Here is a 19,235-nt window from a genome sequence, read left to right as displayed (position 1 = left end):
GGCTATTGAGGTGCTCAGGTGCAGGTGAGAAGCCAGGAGAACACAGGAAAGAAGTGGACCTGGGAGGGACAAAGGGGGTGAGGCCCATCATGGCTGTGAGTGACTGAATTCAGGAGAGGATTTAGGGCAGTGTCACTGTCTCTGCTGAGGCCACTGCCTGCAGTGAATGGAGGAGCTTGGAAGGTGACCGCTCCCTCTGGACATGTGCTATGTGTGCAGCCTACGGGCAACAGGAAGAGACTGGCAGAGGTGCACTGGTATCGGGGACCAGGCAAGGCAGGGGTGGACTTAGGGTAAAGAGGGGAGGGGAAAAATAGATGGGACAAGGGTCAGGGGCTGTGAAATCCCCTCAGCAGGCACAGTGTGCAGGGTTCCCCAGTCCTTTCTGGGGCACTCAGCTCATTCAGTGCTCATCCTGGCTGCTCGTCAGAGGCAGCTGTGGCTTGAACAAAGTAAAGAGCCTGGTGGGGAGATAACTGATGGGCAGGGTATCATCTCTCTATTCACGGTGGCAACAACTGAATGCTTAAGAATAGTTTGTTTCTGGAGTTTCCCACTTAATATGTGTGGACCCTGGGTGACTGCAGTAACCGAAATCACAGAGACAGGGCTGCAGCAGGGGCTGAGATTCTCTTTGCAGAGTCCACTTCCAGCTCTCAGGTGCAGGCCTTGGCATGGAAGGGCCAGGGCCCCTGACCCCCATGCGGGCTGCTGGCCTCCTCCTCCAGGCTCACACACAGGCAGGACATATACTCTTACCCAGCTGGCTGTGTGCTGAGTCCCACTCAGGAGTGGGTGTCTCTCCCTCTGCTGTTCCTAAACAGGATCACACAGAACGGACACTTGTGTTCCTCCCTTTGGGACACTCACGAATGCCCCATGCCATGTGTATCCTGACCCTTGGTGCTGATGAGATCCCCGGAAACCTCTGCTGGTGATTTCTGCCTCTGTGGCTCTGAAGTAAGAGCTTTATCAAAACTACTCTGCTATTCCAACTCTGTCCCAGGAAGACTCTGTGCTCCAGCCTGGCCCCTCACACCCTGCTGTATCCTTATACCCTGCCCCTCCCTGTCCCCATCCCTTGTATGATACAAAGTCACACAGTCTTCTCGGGGACTTTACACTTTAACCAAAGAAAATCTTACTGTGCACTGCAAACATGTACTGTTGAAAACAAAAAAAAATTTTATTAAAAATCATACTGCAAAAGAGGAATAATCTATAAAGCTCCTCCAGGTGACATAGGGTGTAGACTACTGCTGTTGACTGTTATGGGTTTTGAACAGCTTCTCTAATATTTTGCAGTAAGGGATTTTAATTTTAATCTAGACAGACCTGGCTTCTTGGTAACGAGGTCCTGCTTCCTCACTCCATGTCTTTAAAGCGTAGAGACAGTAAAATGGGGTGAACCTACCTATCTGTTGTGCAGAACAGCCTGGCAGGTGCATTGATCTACCACACAAGGAAGATTATTTAAGCAATCTTTTGCAAAATGCCTAACCCTTCGGGAAAAAAGGATATAGAATCTTAGCTTTCCCGGTCAGAATTTTAATGATGCACTTTATTATAATTTAGTATATTATTGGCTTGCATTTTTGTAATTTTTACAAGAAAATTTCCATTTCCACACATCCATTAAATGTCTGATTCATTTTCTTGGCTCAAGAGAATGTCTTACAGCTATATCCCCAGTAAGCCAGTGTCTGCAAATATAAGACTAAATGTGATTACTCTATTAAGCATTTTTAATGACCTCTTACTGTTCTTTAGACATAGGATGTTTTGGAGGAAGCAGAAGCAGAGTTGGAGCACCTGGATATTAGAGTTTTATGGGGCAAGCTATGGATTTGGGTTATTCATCATAATCGGCAGAGATTCTACCGCACAGAATCTTACACAGCATCTCCATTTTCTTCTTTAGTGGGCTACAAAATGAGATCTTGTAAAAAAAAAAAAAGAAAGAAAGAAAGAAAAGAAAGGAAAGGAAAGAAAGTGGCTTACTTTCATATGACTTTACTATGTCTTGACTTATTCTTTCTCTCACGGGGCACTCATGTCCTGCTCTCGTGGCTCTGTTCCTTCACCCTGAATTCTTGGGTGTCACTACTTCCTCTCTCAGCCCGGTTCCTTAGCTGAAGGTGATAATGTGCCTCCTACCTGGGTAGAGGATACTTAACAGAGTGCTTATACCTATGGACTTGATGCTTTTCACAGTCTTTATTTTTAATGCTTTTATTGAGCTACATTTCAAATAAGTTCCCTCCATTTCAAGTGCACAGTTCATGAGTCCTTAGTATTTCTAGAGTTGTGCCAATACTAGCAAAATCTAGTTTTAGAACATTTCCTACAGCCCCAACAAGGCCCCCAGGCATCAGTAGTTACTCCCCTTGCTCATGCCTTGCACACGTACCTGCACCCCGCCCCTAAGCGGGCACACTCCACCCCTAAGCGGGCACACCCCGCCCCTAAGCGGGCACACATTTACTTCCTGTCTCTGTAGATTTGCCATTGCACATCAATGGAATCATACAGGGGGCTCATCCACTTAGTACCGTGTCTTCAAGTTCACCCACATCCTCTGCATATGAACGTTTCACTCTTAATTATAGCTTAATTATATCCACTCGCCAGCTATTATGCATAACGCTGCAAGGAACACTCAGGTAATGGGTTTTTTCAGTGAGTATTCAGTGATTTTATTTTTTAATTTTATTTTAAAAAGAATAAAACCAAACAAAACACAACAGAATAAATCCAATCAAAACAAAACAGTGAAAGTGATACAGGACCTCAAAACAGGATAATAGGGGATCAACAGTGGCTACCATGATGTCTCGTGTCATCTTCAAAACTGCAGCCTGTAGCATCAGACATAATAAAACCAAACAAACAGAATAAAGTCAATCAAAACAGAATGTTGAATAAAACAAAATGATAAAATAGACCAGGACAAAACAGTGAGGGCGGTACTGGATTTCATAGATAGGGCAGCAGGAAATTCCCATGTTTGCTACATTGCATATTGTTGTCTTCTCAATAGGTGCTTAGACTACTGGCCCCAGGCCTGCAAAGTCAATCAAACAATACAAGCATTAAATTGCTAACAGCTCAACCTGTGTTCCTCCTAATCAGCAGGTTGGTTATGGTGTGTGTGTGTGTGTGTGTGTGTGTGTGGGTGTGTGTCTCAGCCGTGCTCTGCTTGGCTCACAGGAAGGATGAACTGGCTTCTTGTTTCTTCTGGGACCCACAGGGCTTCCGATGGTTCACAGGAAGGGTGAATTGTTCATGTAAAGATTTTAATGTAACCTACATTTTCTTTTCCTTTTTCTCTGTCTTTTTGAGACAGGGTCTTTCTATGCAGTTCAGGCTGGCCTTGAGTTTACTTTGAAGCCCAGGCTGGTCTCAAACTTGCAACAGTCCTCCTGCCTCAGCCTCCTGAGTGCTGGCATTACAGATGTGAGCCACCACGCCCGACATAACCCACATTTTCATCAGACTCTCAGTGCTGCAGGCAAGGCCTATGGCCTCCTAATAGAGCTCTCTTTCCATTTATTATATTCCTGAAACCTAGGAATATAAGCTATTTTTAAAACTAGTCTTGGCCAGGGTGTGAATCCTAGTGTCGAGCATGTGCTTAGCATGCTGAAGGCTCTAAGTTCAGTCCCCAGCACCTAAATAAACGGGTCAATAACTACTCCGGTAACACACAGCATTTCTGCTTCTGTATTTGACTGATTTTGAATTTTCCTCATCTTCTCTTAAACATCTGTGTTTGTCCATGGACCCCTTCAGAACCCAGAGTGCAGCTGAGCAACACCCGGCCCTGTTCAGCCAGTTCCGTGAGGTGCTGACTGCAACACAATCCTTTCCATGAGGAAGGCGGGAAGTCCTTATGGAAGGCACCACCGCGGGCATAGGCCTTATGATGCCCAAGGACTGGATGCTTTGCAAACGCTGTGGCTGAGATAAATCCATAAAATGTAGACTGCATAAAGTTAAAATTGAGGACCTACATGGGCTGCAAACTCACACAAAGACTACATGACTCTGAGGACAGAAACCACTGCCAGCCCTCAGGTAGGAAAGTGGGTCCCGGATGCCCGGCCACAGCAGCTGGCTAATGGTATTGTGTTTTTGGCTTTTGTGGCTTCCCTAGTCTGGCTTATGTCTGCTTTGGGGAGCCACTTGCATGCACCTGACCATCGGCCCCTCGGAGCCACTGAAAGATAACACAGAGGTTACCTGAATCAGCTTTCTCTCATCAACACTTTGAAGGTCAAAATTATGATCACCAAGGTTAAACAACCTGCTGGCCCAACTCACACAGTCCTGGGACCACCAAACCCTAATTCATGACAATTCCAATTCAAGTCAGGCCAAAGTAGCCAAGACTGGCATGGGTATAGATAAAACTTTTCCCTCAAGCATCCCAACAGCTATATTTGCCTTTGCCTTCAGGCTCTTAAGATGGGATTCCCAAGTGTGGTTTAGGTAACTCCAAATCTCTCCATTCTTACCCTGGGGGTTAATATCATCTATTACAATTTCAGCACATTGAGTTCACGTGTGTTGGGTCTCACTCTCCCAAGGGCTGAGAAAGAAGCTTCTGGTTCCTTTCTTGGGCTGATCCTGCATCATCTGCCCCCATTCTATTTGTCTTTCCCCTCAGGTGGAGCTGTGATGTTCAAGTAATGCAAAAGTGAATCATCTGGGCATTTAGCTCAGTGGCATAAGCGCCTGCCTTGCATGCGCATGGTTGTGAGTTTGATCCCTGGTACCGGTTTAAAAAAAAAAAAAGTGAATCCAGGGGACAGTGGACAGGTTTCTATGGAAAGACTCGAAGGGTTTGGTAGCATAGTTAGAGGGGAATCTGAGGGGAGATCATATTTTCAGGAGTATCATCTGAAGATATCTCAGCATTCATACACTGCACTTGCTTCTTCCCAGGACAGTGGGCCCAGGACACGGTGGAGAGCTATGCTGCTCCTATCTGTTACTTTTCCACAATGGTACTGGGCGCATGAGGCAATCCAGTAAGGACCAGACATGATAAATATAATTTATAATCTGGAGCTCAAAATTAATCGCAGCCACATTTAGTTTGGGCAGGAGCTCCTAGCAGTCACACATGCATGATCAGGATCAGATAGAAACTGTATGTGACATGGTGTGGATTGGTAGGCACTAGGTCCTCACTATGTCAGTACTGAGCAAGGTACAGGTGTCCAAAGACGAGGGAGGCCTAGTCCTGCTCTTGAGAAGTCTGTGGTCCGAGGGAGAGATGGTGCCTAAGCCATCACATCCAACAATGAAGAAGAAGAGCAAGCCGGGCACTGAGCAGCTCGGTGTGTGGGGAGCAGAGCATTCTGGGAGAGGGAGCGGGGAGGTAAAGCTGCTCAACAGCCAGGAGGGAGAGGGGGAGAAGCAAGGGACCCTGCAAGGCGTTCATGCGCAAGGACACACAGGTCCCATGTCTGTGCCCTGCAGTGCAGGAGCTGCCAGCCATAAGTGGCTATGGAACATTTGAAATGTGCTGTTTGAGGGAGGAACTGCCTTTGGATTTTAATGATTTTAAGTTTCAAGTTGCATGTGACGAGGGGCTACCACAGTGCACAGTCGAGGACCAGACAGCCTTGCTGGCTCAGTCACTGGAGTCACGTGGCCGACCTTTGTCATCTGTGCCCCGGCTGATGTGTCCAGGAGATAGGCCGTGATGAACGATTTTGAATCTTTCTTCATAGCACCTCTTGGAACTTCTACTTCCTAATCCTTAAAATGACACCAGTATGTGCTTAGTTAACTTAGTATGCGCATGAGCATTTTAAAAGCTGCCTTTCACGACGGTAGCCCTCGATGTTCTGGGTGAGCAGAACGGTAGCCCTCACAGTTCTAGGACGGTGGAGCAGTAGTTCTGAATGTAGAATGTTGGAGCACTGGGTCTTAGTGTTCCAGAACAGTGTTTCTTACTGTAGAACCGTGAGCGGGAATTCTCAGTGTGGTAGAACACCAGAACAGTTGTTCCCAGTGTTCCAGAGGAGGAGGACAGCAGTTCTCAGCAGATCTAGCAAATCTGAGCATGCTTTTTCCTGGCTGATTAGGGGCCATCCTGGCGGTTAATGAGCAGGGCGGCCCTGGGAGGCTAGTGACCCTGCAATGCATGGCATATTCCTACCAACAGTAAGACTTTCAAGTCTCCCAGAGGACATCGTGTAGGTGACAGACCTACTTGTTATTATTGAGTGCAAAGTTTGCTCTGTTTTGTATATAAGTGCAAAGTGTTTTTATATAGTTCCCATAAACTAGATTACCCAGTAAGGTAACTTCCACATAAATGGCGAGAAGCCCATAATTTATTTCATTCACAAGTCATTTATCACTTTTATTCTGTTTAGTTTTATGAGCTGGGATCAAACCAGGACCTTGGGTGTGCAAGGCACGTGCCCTGCCACTGAGTTGCATACCCAGCTCCTCAGCTCTTCCAGAAGTCACGCAGCTGCCAGTCCTGTTCCTGGGGTTCTGGGGGCAGCCTGTGGCAGCTGTTGTTCATTGTGATTTTATAGAGGGGTCTGATCATTTCATTCTGCGTGCAGTATTTATTTTTAGAAATTAAATTCTCATTTGACTAATTTTAAAAAGAATTCAGTAAACTCCAAAATCCTTCCAAAGTTTTTGTTACGTAAGAAAATATGAATTACAGTCTTTTCAGAAATGAATATGTATTGGGTTGCTTTATATTTATTTTAAAATTTTTATTTTAAAGAGAAGAAAAAAAAAAAAAAACAGAATAAAGCCAACCAGAAAAAACAATGAAAGTGTTATAGGATTTCAAAACAATACAATAGGAAATCAACAATGGCTACCATAATGTCTCTCATTTTCTTCAAAATAGTTATCTACACCACCAAACATAATAAAATCAAACAAAACTAAACAGAATAAAGCAAATCAAAACAAAAGAATGAAAGTGTATTTTAAAGAGAATAAAACCAAACAACATAAAACAGAGTAAAGCCAAATAAAACAGAACAGTGTACAGGACAATAGGAAGTCAATAATCACTACCATAATGCCTCGTTATCTTCAGAATTGTTGCCTGTACTAACGGACATAACAAAATCAAACAAAACAAGAATAAAAACAATCAAAACAGAACACTGAATAAAACAAAATGATAAAAATGGAACAAAACAGTGAGAGTGATACTGGATTTCAGAGACAAGACAGAAGGGAATCCCCCATAGTTGCTACACTATGCACAACATTATCCTCTCAAAAGATGTCCAGATCACTGGCCTCTGGCCTGCAAGGTCAGCCATACTACAGAAGCACTAAGTTGATTTGGTACCTCAGATGCTGTCAACCCAGCCTGTCCTCCGGATCTGTTACAGGGGTGGATGGTTAGAGTTAGGGTTCACATTAGGGTTAGGAAGAGACTAACAGTGGGGGAATCGAGCCAGGAACCTGTGGTGGTAGTAAAACCCATGCAAGGTGCTTTGCCTATGGTGGTGGCACTCGCCCCTAGGCCCAGCACTGTGAAAGGCTGAGGCAGGAGGATTGCAAGTTTGAACCCAGTTTGGGCAACTCAGCAATTTAGGAAGGCTCCTTCTGAAAATTAAAAACAAACAAACAAACAAACAATCATAAAAGAGGCTGGGATGGAGACTATTTTGAAGACTCTGAGTTTAATCCTCAGTATTGAGAAAAATAAAAAAGATTAGTGTTTTCTGTTCTGCTTCTGAGCCAGTTACAGGTCTTTCCACTGAAGACTCAATCTTGGGAGTTCCAAAGCCCAGTCTACCTCTGCTTCCCTCAGTGAATATAGAAGGTTATTAAAAAAAAAAAAAAAAGCTTAAGAATGCAGTGCTATAGGTGCCATATAATCTCACCATTCCAAGGACGTATGACAAGCAAATAGGTGCAAATGCCAGTGTGTGCCATGAAAGTGAGATTGTGGTGCTCTGTGTGCTGTTTTTTAAGTAATTCTCTGTAGTTTCCAAATGGCTCCGCATTGAGCAAAATTCTGTCTGGTGATCACGGAAGGAAAGTAGAAACCAAAATAATTCCATCAAATATTGTGATCTGCTTGGCCACAGTGGAGTCGAATAATGGAGCATACACTGGGATAGGCGAAGCAGAAAAATTTTAAATCTAAATGCTCATTTTGGAAAGGTTTTGGTACCTAGATTAAAGCAAGAACTGCCATAGGAGCCAAACTTCATTGTGTGAGTTTGGCAATTTTGTTTTTCTTTTCTTTTCATAAAGTAAAAAAAAAAAATCAAGCAAACGTGTATCTCTAAAATGTACCTATAAAATCTGATTACTCCAACAACCTTGGAGTTGCAGGAAGGCGCCTCAGGCTCGCTAGCAGAACCAACCCAATCCGCGAGGCGCTAGGAAGCTTCCTTCCACTAGAGGGCGGTCACCGCTCAGGGTTTCAGCGAAAGAGGCGCAGGCACGCAAGCCCGAGCCGCGCGCGCCGCGAACTTTTTTCTCGCTGGAGCTGAACGGCCCAGCGGCCAAAAGCAGCCACATGCGCGCGCGCAGGGGGACAACTTGTAGCAGAAAAGCAAGAAGAACCAGCTCTGAGTCGTTTGAAAAATATGCTCAGTGGACGTTATTCAAATACGGCATCCATTTCCCACGGGTGTTGCCACCCGATATTATCCCTTTAAATCTGGTGCATCAACCTGGACTGGCGTTTTACCCTGCAGGTTACTTCTGGAAACCCACGTCCACCCCGCAGCCCAGGGTCCGCGCCAGTCCCCACTCTGAAACCGCGCTTCTAAGCAAGTGGGTGCGGGGAGCGAAGGGCTCAGACAGAGGCGGGGAGGGTCGTGCGCGCGTGGGTTATTTTCACTTTCAGAGAAGACATCTGCGTTTGTTTGCGCACAGAGATAGGAAGTCGCTGGCATTTTCTTGCAATTACCTTGTTTCCTGGACTCGGCTTTTGGTACTGCGAATATTTCTGAACTTTGCCATTTTTCCTCCTTCTCGAGCCTCCCAGAATCAGTCCCCGGGGGGACGCAAGGAGCCCGGTGTCGGAGCAGCTCCTCCAGGGAGAGGTTTCGATCGCTTCCGTGGGAGACCCGTGAGCGGGGCGTCTACACTGCCGTTTCCCCTCTCGCCTTGCCTGGCCTCCCCTGGCCGGGCCGGCTTAGGGTTCCCCAGCATTCTTCAACCTCTTTCCTGAAAGGGCGCCTTCCTTGGCCCGCAGACGTAGGCCGCGGTCCGGTTCCAGGGACGCGCGCGCCCTCCTCCCCTGCGCCCCAGGCTCAGGCAGGCGCTCCCCCGGCAGCTCTGCACAGCCGCCAGCTCGACCCTGTCTTCCACTAGCAGGCACTGGAACCCAGCCGTCCTGCAGGCCCGGGCCCCACACGCCCCACTCGCGGCGAGACGGTTCTAAAGGGTTCTAGAGACCGAGGAGGCGACGAGGAAGAAGGAAGGGGAGTTGCGGGTACGCAGCCCCTCCCGGGAGGGATGGCATCACTGTGTACCGCGAACGCGACCTTCTAATTAGACATTAAAAAGTGAAGTCCCGAGACAGTCCAATCAAACACATTTTAGAAAGACATACTTCGTTTGCCCACTGCCTCGCGCCTTTTCCGCAGCTGTAGACCTTGCCCGTACCCAGGCGCCTGGCTTGGCAGATCTAGACCAGCACGGTTATCCTCTCCCGGCGCTGGACGTAGGTCGGGTCCCCTGTGAGTTCCTCCGACAGCCACACGGAGTGTAAGGTCTCTTCAATTTGAATCTGAAGTATTCGAGGCCAGAGCTGCCTGAGGCCCGCACCTGGGGACAGGGCGTGGCCTTCCCCACACCTACCTTGGATCCCTTTCTTCAGCCTGGAATTTGCTAGATAGCTGTCATTTAGTTTTCAATTAAAATGCAAATCATCGGCTTCCAAACACTTTCGCCTTAATCCTAAAGTACAGACCCACGCCCCACCTATGTGTTGATGCTGCGCAGGGCTGGGACGTCGCCACCGCAGGGTCCACGTTTCATTCTTGGGGTGGCTGGAAGAGGCCGTCCTCAGTGTTGGGCAAGAGGGTGTGGAGCCTCCGGGTCCCCAGAGGACCAAACCAAAACTAGGCTCCGGGGCCAGTTTGTGCGGACTCGTCCTGGTGGTCTCAGGGCGGCAGGGGCCCAGGCCCTGCGAGGCTCGCTCCCCAGGGCAAGGCAGCCCCCTCCGGTTGCCCCCTTTTCCTTGCCTCGCAGCTGGGACAGACCATGAGATCCCCAGGAATGAAGGTACACAGACCTCCAAATGTGTCCGGTTACAGTTAACAGTGTTTTAATTCTGCCGCCGTGTGAATGAAGCCTACAAGCTAGGGAAGGAAACTCCCCCCACCGCCAGGCTCGCAGTCGTGTGCTGAGTCCTGCGAGTGCTGGAGTTCGACAGAGTCGGCCCCCCTTTATTTTTGTGTGTCCCTTTTAACACACCAGATTCCGAGTTGTCCCTAGGAAAAACCTTGTGGGTTACAGTATTCACAGGCGATAAAAAAAAAAGGGGGGATAATTTTTGAGATTGAAGTTTCGGGGTTCACCAACCTCTCTGCCTTGGCGCAAGGACTGCGGGAGGTCCGGGAGAGCCCTGCATGCGGCCGAGGGAGACGCTCCCTTCTCGAGGACCCAGCTGGGATGGAGGGCACCGCCGCCCTCCTCCGGTTGCCTCGGGCGCAAGCAGGGTGCTGGTGACCGGCGGGAGACGCAGCCGGCGCCCACGCGTCCGAGTCCTCGTTGGAATCCTCAGCATAACACACACTGATGAAAGGCAGCCTCTTTCTCAGGTCAGATCTGAAAGTCTACAAAATGATGCGCTTGCCCAGGCCTTAAAGTTCATAAAGAAAGGAGGAGGAGGTGACCCCTTCTATCTCAGCAGTGAAGAGAAGCAGCACAAGGGAAACACTCTGTGCTGCACCCAAAGCCTCAGGCTCAACCAGAGGCCGAATCTGCAAAGACCGAGTGGCAGGGGAGTCAGCCCTCCCGATTTCACGGCGGGCCACGGCAGCCCTGCCCTTCGCGGCCAAACCCATCCATCTCTGTTCGAGTTTCGTCCTTGGGCCACGTCTTGCGTTTCGGGTTTTATTTTCCCCGTGTCCTGCTCTGTATGCTTGGACTTAACTGGTCTCATCCAAATTGCTGTGGTGCATCACTTGAATAACCGAACTCTCAAAGCCGCCCGAGGGTTTTCCTCCTAGGTGCTCAGTTCACCTCCACCGGGAACTTAAAGGCCAGCCAGAGGTGACGAGCCGGGCGTAGACACAGTGAGAACAACCGCCCACCCGTAAGTCCTGGACACCGCCGCCGCTACCACCGAGGCCAGCGATTTCCGTCTACACCACCAGCCCGCGGGTTCTATCCCGGGATACACGCGGTGCTTCTGCACCCAAAGTCTCCGCTCGAATCCTAGGGATCCCGCCCCATGCAAGCCCAAAGCGCGCAGTCATAATCAAGGGAAGGGAGGAAAGTTGTACACGGGTGACTGAGCCTCCCTTGGGCCAGGTCCCCTCCCTAGAACTGAGCAGACCCAGGCGCGACAGCGCTGGGCATGGGAGCGAGCGCGCAGAGCCGAGCGGCGCCAGGCGGGCGGCGGAAGCGGACGCGTTCCGGCCTAGGGGATTCAGGATCCCTACAGACTTGGGCAGCCGCGGACCCATTCGCACGGTGCTGGAGGAGCAGCTGGGACCTCCGGTGAATCCCCGCGCGGGAGGGAGCGCAGGGCGCGCCCGCCCCGTGGGCCCCGCTCTCTAGGGTGACGATCCACTCGAGGCGCACGGGGCAGACCCTGAGCGCTTTCCCATAAAAGGTCTGGATTTTACTCTATTTCTCTTTAAAAAGTAATGCGCTCTCCGGCCCTGCTCCCCCTCCCTTTTCCCACTTTATTTAGAACAATTAATCGAGGCAGCAGCGGCCCCGCAGCCAAATCGCTCTCTCAGGGCTCCACCCCTCCTGGCTCCGCCCACGGGGCGCTGTGGGCCCTAGGGGGAGGGGATTAGGCGGGCGCGGCCCGACGCCCCCTCGTCTCAGCCAATCCGAGCCTGCGGCGCTCCCGAGTAGGCGGGACCCAGGGCGACGCGAGGCCCGAGGCCGCGCCCGATTGGAGGCGCTGGGAGGCCCCCCTCCGCCGCGGCCCCCCGGCTCCGCCCACGCGCCTGGAGTGACGTCCCTCGAAGTTGTGGATCTGAGCCCCGCGTGCCCTCCCCGCGGTCCGCACTAAAGAGCGTCTCCGGCCCGCGAACGTTTTACTATCTTCGCGCGCCTCGCCCGAGCTGCGCGGGGGTCCGGCGGCGGCCAGAGGGGCGCGGGTCCGGGCGGGCGGTGCCGGCGGGCAGGGCCCGGCCTCTGCGCGCGAGTGGGCTCCGCTCCGCCCGCCCGGCCCGGGGCGTCCGTGGCGGCTCGCGGGTCCTGGGGCGCAGGCGGCGCGGAGCCCGACCTCGTCCTCGCCGCCCGGCTCCGCGGCCGCCGGGGATGCGGCGTGGCGCGTCCTGAGCGCCGCGCCCCGGGAGCGCGGCCGGGGATGCTAGCGGCGGGCGCGATGGACGGGCCCCGGCAGAGCGCCTTCCTGCTCGGCAGCCCGCCGCTCGCCGCGCTGCACAGCATGGCCGAGATGAAGGCGCCGCTCTACCCCGCCGCCTACGCGCCGCTGCCGGCCGGGCCGCCCTCGTCCTCGTCCTCGTCGTCGTCGTCCTCCTCGCCGTCCCCACCGCTGGGCGCGCACAACCCCGGCGGCCTGAAGCCCCCGGCGGCGGGCGGGCTCTCGGCGTTGGGCAGCGCCCCGCAGCAGCTCTCGGCCGCTACGCCGCACGGCATCAACGACATTCTGAGCCGGCCCTCCATGCCAGGGGCCGCGGGGGCCGCGTTGCCCTCCGCCTCGCCCTCCGGCTCCTCGTCCTCCTCGTCCTCGTCCGCCTCGGCCTCGTCCGCCTCTGCGGCTGCCGCCGCTGCAGCCGCGGCCGCGGCCGCCGCTTCGTCCCCGGCGGGGCTGCTAGCCGGCTTGCCCCGCTTCGGCAGCCTCAGCCCGCCGCCGCCGCCGCCCGGGCTCTACTTCAGCCCCAGCGCCGCGGCCGTGGCCGCCGTGGGCCGCTATCCAAAGCCGCTGGCCGAGCTGCCCGGCCGGACGCCCATCTTCTGGCCTGGCGTGATGCAGACCCCGCCGTGGAGGGACGCGCGGCTGGCTTGCACCCCGCGTGAGTACCGCGCGCGTCCTGGGTCCCTTGCGCGCCCTCTGCCCGGCCCCGAGACTGGCAGCGCCGGCCACAGTCGCGCGGTTTCGGCCGGTCCGGCGCTCCAGCGAGGGATCCTTGTTCCCCGAGCGCGCGTGGCTGCGCCGTTCGCTCCGCGAGACTTGGCCTGTCCAGGCCGAGTCGGTGCGCGCGTCCTCGTGGACCACTGCGCCGTGCAGGATGCGTGTCTCGGCCGCGGCCTTGCTGCTTTGGGATCGCTCAGCTGGCTGGCCTGAGTTGGAGAGGTGGGAAGAGAGGACTAAGCCCCTGAAGCCCAGCGTTTCGGGTCCCGCTACGCCCTCGCCAACCAGACTAGCTGCCCCTCTGCAAGCCGAAAACTGCCCAGGCGAGGTGCGAGTATTTACATGCGTGTCTCCGTCCCGTACTCCCTCAACTCACCTTTCGCCCTCGTGTCCCCCACCCCAGTACACCCGGGCCTTCTGAAGCCAACCACTGGCGCCCGGACCAGGGTGACCTGGCCGCACTTCCCACCGTCTCCACCCCTAGCCCGAACCCAAGACCGTGAGTCTGCACACAGCAGGGCCTTGGTGGCACTCCACACCCCTAAGCAGGAAGAGCCCGGGGATGAGCAAGTGAAGGGGCACGGACCAGAAAATGTGCCGGCTGTCCTGTCACGACCTCACCCGGGCATGAGACCACTCAAGATCGCGCTTATGTAGTGGCCCCGGCGCCGCCGAGGTTGCCAGCCATCCATGTGGCGCGGGGATCCAGCCTGTGACCCTTTTCTCACACTCTGCCTAGATTTAGACCGGCTCCCCGAAGTTTGCCCAAGTGTCTGGCCCTCTGGGTGGTGGTAGTGCCGTGGGGTGGGGGGTGGCTGAGCGGCAGTAGTTGCAAGTGGCGGGAGGCGAAGGAGGCTCCCAGGGGACCCGGCAGCGGGGCCGGCGGGGTGTCGGGGAGACGCTATTGTATGTGTCCTGGTGGCCGTGAAGAGGCCGCCAACAAAGGCGACGCCCCCGCCTCCTCCCCCTCGGCCGGAGCGGCAATAGACTCAAGGCGATTTACCTCTGTGTGTGCCAAACAAGGGGTCCTTTGTTGCCGAGACGCAGGTTAGGGAAGCGTTCCAGGGGGAGAACAAAAAAGTAAAAATAGTTATCTCCAGGCCGAGAGGCCGGGCCTGCGCCGCGAGCGCGGAGTAGGAGGCGACAGCGGTCTTTTGCCTGCACGGCTCCTCAGTCAGGGTGCTTCCCGCACCGCAGAAGTTAGAGTGGGCGTCCTCGCTGCGGGTCCGGGGAGCACCGGAGGCGTCCACTGCTGCCCGCAACACCGCCGGGCCTTGGGAAACAGGTGGGCGCGCCGTGCCCTCGGCGGACGTCCAGCTTCCTTTTCCCACGGAAACCTTGCCCGGAATCGCTCCCTACCCCAAGCCCCCGGTGGCCAGCTATTTCCCCACTCACCTCCTTGTCCTCTGTTCTCGCAGATCAAGGGTCTATCTTGCTGGACAAAGACGGGAAGAGAAAACACACGAGACCCACGTTCTCCGGCCAGCAGATCTTCGCTCTGGAGAAGACTTTCGAGCAAACGAAATACTTGGCGGGGCCGGAGAGAGCGCGCCTGGCCTACTCGCTGGGGATGACGGAGAGTCAAGTCAAGGTGAGCGCGCGTCAACCCGGGTGGGATGCCTGCCTCTGCCCGCACCCCGCAGCCGCCGCGGGTGGGGTCGGGGAGGCGGGAGACGTTCAGAGCCGCCGGGAAGGCTGCGGGGTCGTGCGGGAAGACAAACTGCTCCTGAACAAAAGAAATCAAGGTCCGGCCTTTGAAATTAGGTTAATCTACGTCTCGCTAGGGGAACTCGGTCATCATTACGGAATAAAAGCATTACTGAAATCGCCCGGAGAATAGATCAAGCTACTTAAATAGCTTTTCTTTCTATTTATAAGAGCTTCAAACTTTTGTTTGGTAATTCACGCTCCACTAGCTTATAATTTCCTAACATAGATCAGTATTCCAGGGCTTCTGTATTAACTTGCAGATTAAAAACCATAGACCCACAGGCGCTCACACTGAGCATAAGTGAACTCGTTTTTAATTCAGATAAGGCAATTACTTTGGAAGAGTAGTTTTCCAAAGGAATCCACGAAATTATTACTGTATTATGAAATTAAACTCTTTTTAAAACTTTATAAACAGATTGAAGATATTTCAGTTTATGATACTTGGTAGTTAAAGTGTCACTTTCTAATTGAGTTGTACAATGTATTTTCACAGACTCAAATTTTACAAATCTTTCTCTGAAAAACAAAGGAATTGAGCCAGCTGAGTAATTCAGCTTGGTGGTTTTCTACATTTTCAGTATTCTCTTTTCCTTCACTTTGTTACTTTAGGGTTTATGTCTGCTTTCAGTAGTATTTGTTACTCTTTTTTTTTTTAGAATCTAATTGTTTTATTTTATTTTATTTATTTTTTGTCTTTTTCCTTTTTATGGGTACCAGGGATCGAACTCACGACTGCCTGCTTGTAAGGCAGGTGCTTATGCCGCTGAGCCAAATCCCCAGCCCCTGTATTTGTTACTCTTTAAATTAAATAGGTATAACATTAGCTATGTCTGCCGGTTAGAGTGTATTTCCTCCTGGACAAGCATCAATAAAAACATTTCCGGAGTGATTTTGCATGTAGTCATTAAAATACCATCACATTTAAAATTATTTTTGCACTGGGTTGGTACGAAGCCTATCATGGTAATCGGGAGGTCTTCATCTGTCACTGTAAATATGTCTGCATATATAGACGTGAATTATAGCTGTATTAAAAAAATCTCTTTCCTAATGATTCTGCTTCTCTAGGTAAAATACATGGCAGAATAGGAACATTAAAAAAGAGTATTTCCGTATCTTTGGAAAACTGGTTTGTCATTGCTGATTCTTTAAAATATATGTATCAGACACATGCCAGCGTTATGAATGGGCTTTAAAGTTTTTGTGCATTAAATGAACATATTGGACAGAAGGAATAAATATTAAAGTAACACTTGAAAGAATTGGCACAAAATAGGAAGTAATGTAATTGGCAGAATTTTCACTTTTTAAAAATAACTGATAATTGTAGGTTTCGCTTTGCTTAGATTTTCTGAAAAACTTTAAGGGCTAAGAAAGAAAGAGAGCCAGCCAGACGAGTGACTGTGGTGATTGGAACAGAACTGTCCCGTTTTTGTGTGTTTGTATTGGTTAATGTGAGTGATCTGAGGTTTGTATTTTATTAAAAAACTAAACATAATGGGGACTTGGGGAAATTCGCCAATGTGGTTGTGTGCCTTTGGTCTCAAATCGGTGAAGCAATCCGTTTCCAGAAGCGAAAAGAGTAACAGAGTTAATTCTGTAAATGTGCCTAGCGACACTGAAACACTGGTACACTTTAGGTTGTTTGAAATTCCTTCGTCTATGAAAGCAAACACGGAGTAAAATCACAGCCAGCCACTATGGGAAAGGTTTGCGAATGGAAAAAAAGTTTTTTTTTACACCAGAAAGCAGGAAAGGGAGCTTTTTTTTTTTTTTTTTTTTTTTTTAAAGCTTCTGAGTTTTGCTTTTCTTCCCTTCTGGGAAGTCACTCCGACAACCCCCTACGCTTGTGTTACTGTCTCCATGGCAACGGCTGGCAGCCCCTCGGTGCCGTCCCCTCCTGGGGAGTTAGGTGCCGGGGACTCCAAGCCGGGCCCGGGAGGGGGCCCCTGCTGGAGGGCGGCGGCCAGCGGGGACGCGGGGCCCGGCCTGGCCGCGCTCACCGCGCCCCCGTGTCGCTGCCGCAGGTCTGGTTCCAGAACCGCAGGACCAAGTGGAGGAAGAAGCACGCGGCCGAGATGGCCACGGCCAAGAAGAAGCAGGACTCGGAGACCGAGCGGCTCAAGGGCGCCTCGGAGAACGAGGAGGAGGACGACGACTACAACAAGCCCCTGGACCCCAACTCGGACGACGAGAAGATCACGCAGCTGCTGAAGAAGCACAAGCCGGGCGCCGGGCTCCTGCTGCACGCGTCCGAGGCCGAGGGCGCGTCCTGAGGGCGCGCGGCGCGCAGATGTACAGATCTATTTTTCTAACCCAGAAGTGTGGTGGGAGGAGGGGCCGGAGAGAGACTGGGGTGGCCCGGAGGCCGCCCGGCCCACGCGGCGGCTGCTTCGTGGACGCGGCCGGCGTCCCCACCGGCGGTGCCCGTCCGGGGAGCGGCGGACCCACGGCGGGGCGAGGGGACCTGGACCGGGCGCGCCGGGCAGCACGGGACGCTGCCCAGCTCACTGCCGCGCCACTAAAGCGACCTGTTGAAGGCTCTGTAAATAAATCGTGAGTCACACTGACTAGAAGTTACTTTATTGTGAATATTTAAAATGTAAAATGCTTTTTTTGAATTTGGTATAAAGCGCTGGATCTCTTCCTCCTGCTGCCCGCCTTCCAAGCGCGCCTTCGGAGACCTGGCGCGGGTCCACTGACTCCCCTCACTGGAAACTTAGTGGGAAGGGCAGGAGAGAGCCTGCTCACCTCCAGACCCCCTCCTCGCGCTCCTCTTTTCGTTTGGAGTTGCCGAGCGTCAGTTTCCCTTTTTTGCCTCCTGGTCCTCCCCCCCCCCCCCACCGCAGGACTTGAAGTGGAAGTTGTGGGATTCGGGAGTCTCACACCTGCCTGGTTCCCTGTGAAATTGCACACAGTCTTTTGTTGCTATTTATTAGTGATTTGAAGAAAGGGCCGGAGAGGGAGGGGCCACGATAGCTTTGTTTAATTTAACTCCTTTCCGATAAAAATGCGTGTTAAGGTAGATGGTGGGGATTGTTACAGCCGCTGCGGTCAGAACATAAGCTCCATTTAGTTGCTGTAATTGAATTTGAAGTGTTTTGTATCATAAGAATACTATAGACTATGTAAATTGTTTTCTTTTTTTTAAGCTAATAATGGTGATATATTAGCATCTTTAACCTTTATTAATTTATATAAGGAATTCGGTTTGTAAAGAGAAGAAAGCCCCTTTGCAAGACCCGTTAAATGTAATGCACTTTCTGTTTCCAAGGATAAATCAAATTAAACAGTTTGAAGACGTCTGTTGCCTGGAGTGAAAGGGTACAGCCCATCTGATTTCATCCGAGGTCTCAAATGATAAAAAGACCGCAAAACGCGTTACATCGGTTTCTCAGGTGAAATAGCTGGTCCTTTTTTACTTTCTTTTTTGCAAGAGTGGGGTTGCATCTCTCAATCTCCTGGATTAGGAAGGAAAACAAGCTAGAGCCCACTGCTAGGGCTCCTCTGAGCGCCTCTTCCAGGGCTGCTGCTTCTGATGTCTGTGTTCTCTAATTCTTTCCTGATCGCTTTTTCCTTGCGCGGAAGTCCCTGAGGAGTTGGGGAGCGCTCATTTCCATGTATCCACGCCAGCCCGCAGCAGCCGGCTCGGAGCTGCGATGTTGAGTCCCCACCCCGCCCTGCAGCCCAGCAGGCTGAGGAAGCTGTGGAAAGATAGGCACCCTGCTGCCCATTCCAGGGAAGAGGGGTGCCCTCAAAGCCACTGTTAGCGCCCTGAAAGCCTTTATTGTGAAGGAGGCACTATCATAGCTTCTCCAGTCAAACTGACAAATATTTGGGAATCCCAGAGAGGGGGCCTAGCACTGCAGTCCCAGGCAGGGGCTTTTTGTTTCCAGACATTCGGTTCCAGGCGCTGTGAAATATCCTTATCCTCTCAGCTTGGCGGGTTAATGAGCTTGTGTTCCAGAGAGAAAATCAATAGGATCAGTAGATTCTCCAGGCTAATGTTAGGTGAGGGAAGTGCTGTGGGTCTGTTATGCTCCCTAGGAAAATTTTTTCAAGACAAAACTGAATTTTTTTCACAAATTCAACTAAGTGAAATCAGCCAAAAGGAACTCTTGTAGAATACATTCCCAATGACATGAGGGCGTAGAAAGAAAGAATGCAGATCTGCCTTCTGCTCTCTGCTTTGCAAAGTCCTCAACAAGTTTCACACTCTTCTGCATGTCGCGAGGGCATGTGTCTCCCAAGCAAGGCAGTGAATCCAAAGGAGACT

At 51.7% G+C, this 19,235-nt stretch overlaps 1 protein-coding gene across 1 annotated transcript; it reads left to right on the top strand.

Annotated features, from left to right (window-relative positions):
- Window positions 1-12,427: 12,427 nt before the first annotated feature.
- On the top strand, window positions 12,428-17,388 carry Nkx6-1 (NK6 homeobox 1). Its single transcript, XM_063249355.1, has 3 exons — window positions 12,428-13,187; window positions 14,665-14,837; window positions 16,987-17,388. Exons 1-3 carry the CDS (start codon window positions 12,518-12,520, stop codon window positions 17,233-17,235), a joined length of 1,092 nt encoding a protein of 363 aa, XP_063105425.1. The 5' UTR covers window positions 12,428-12,517; the 3' UTR covers window positions 17,236-17,388.
- The last annotated feature ends 1,847 nt before the right edge of the window (window positions 17,389-19,235 follow it).

The sequence above is a fragment of the Cavia porcellus genome, unplaced genomic scaffold (genome assembly GCF_034190915.1).
Source record: "Cavia porcellus strain 051 isolate PalLab524CR breed Dunkin Hartley unplaced genomic scaffold, mCavPor4.1 scaffold_5, whole genome shotgun sequence".
Classification (NCBI taxonomy): Eukaryota; Metazoa; Chordata; class Mammalia; order Rodentia; family Caviidae; genus Cavia; species Cavia porcellus.
This window is presented reverse-complemented; position numbering and strand designations above follow the sequence as displayed.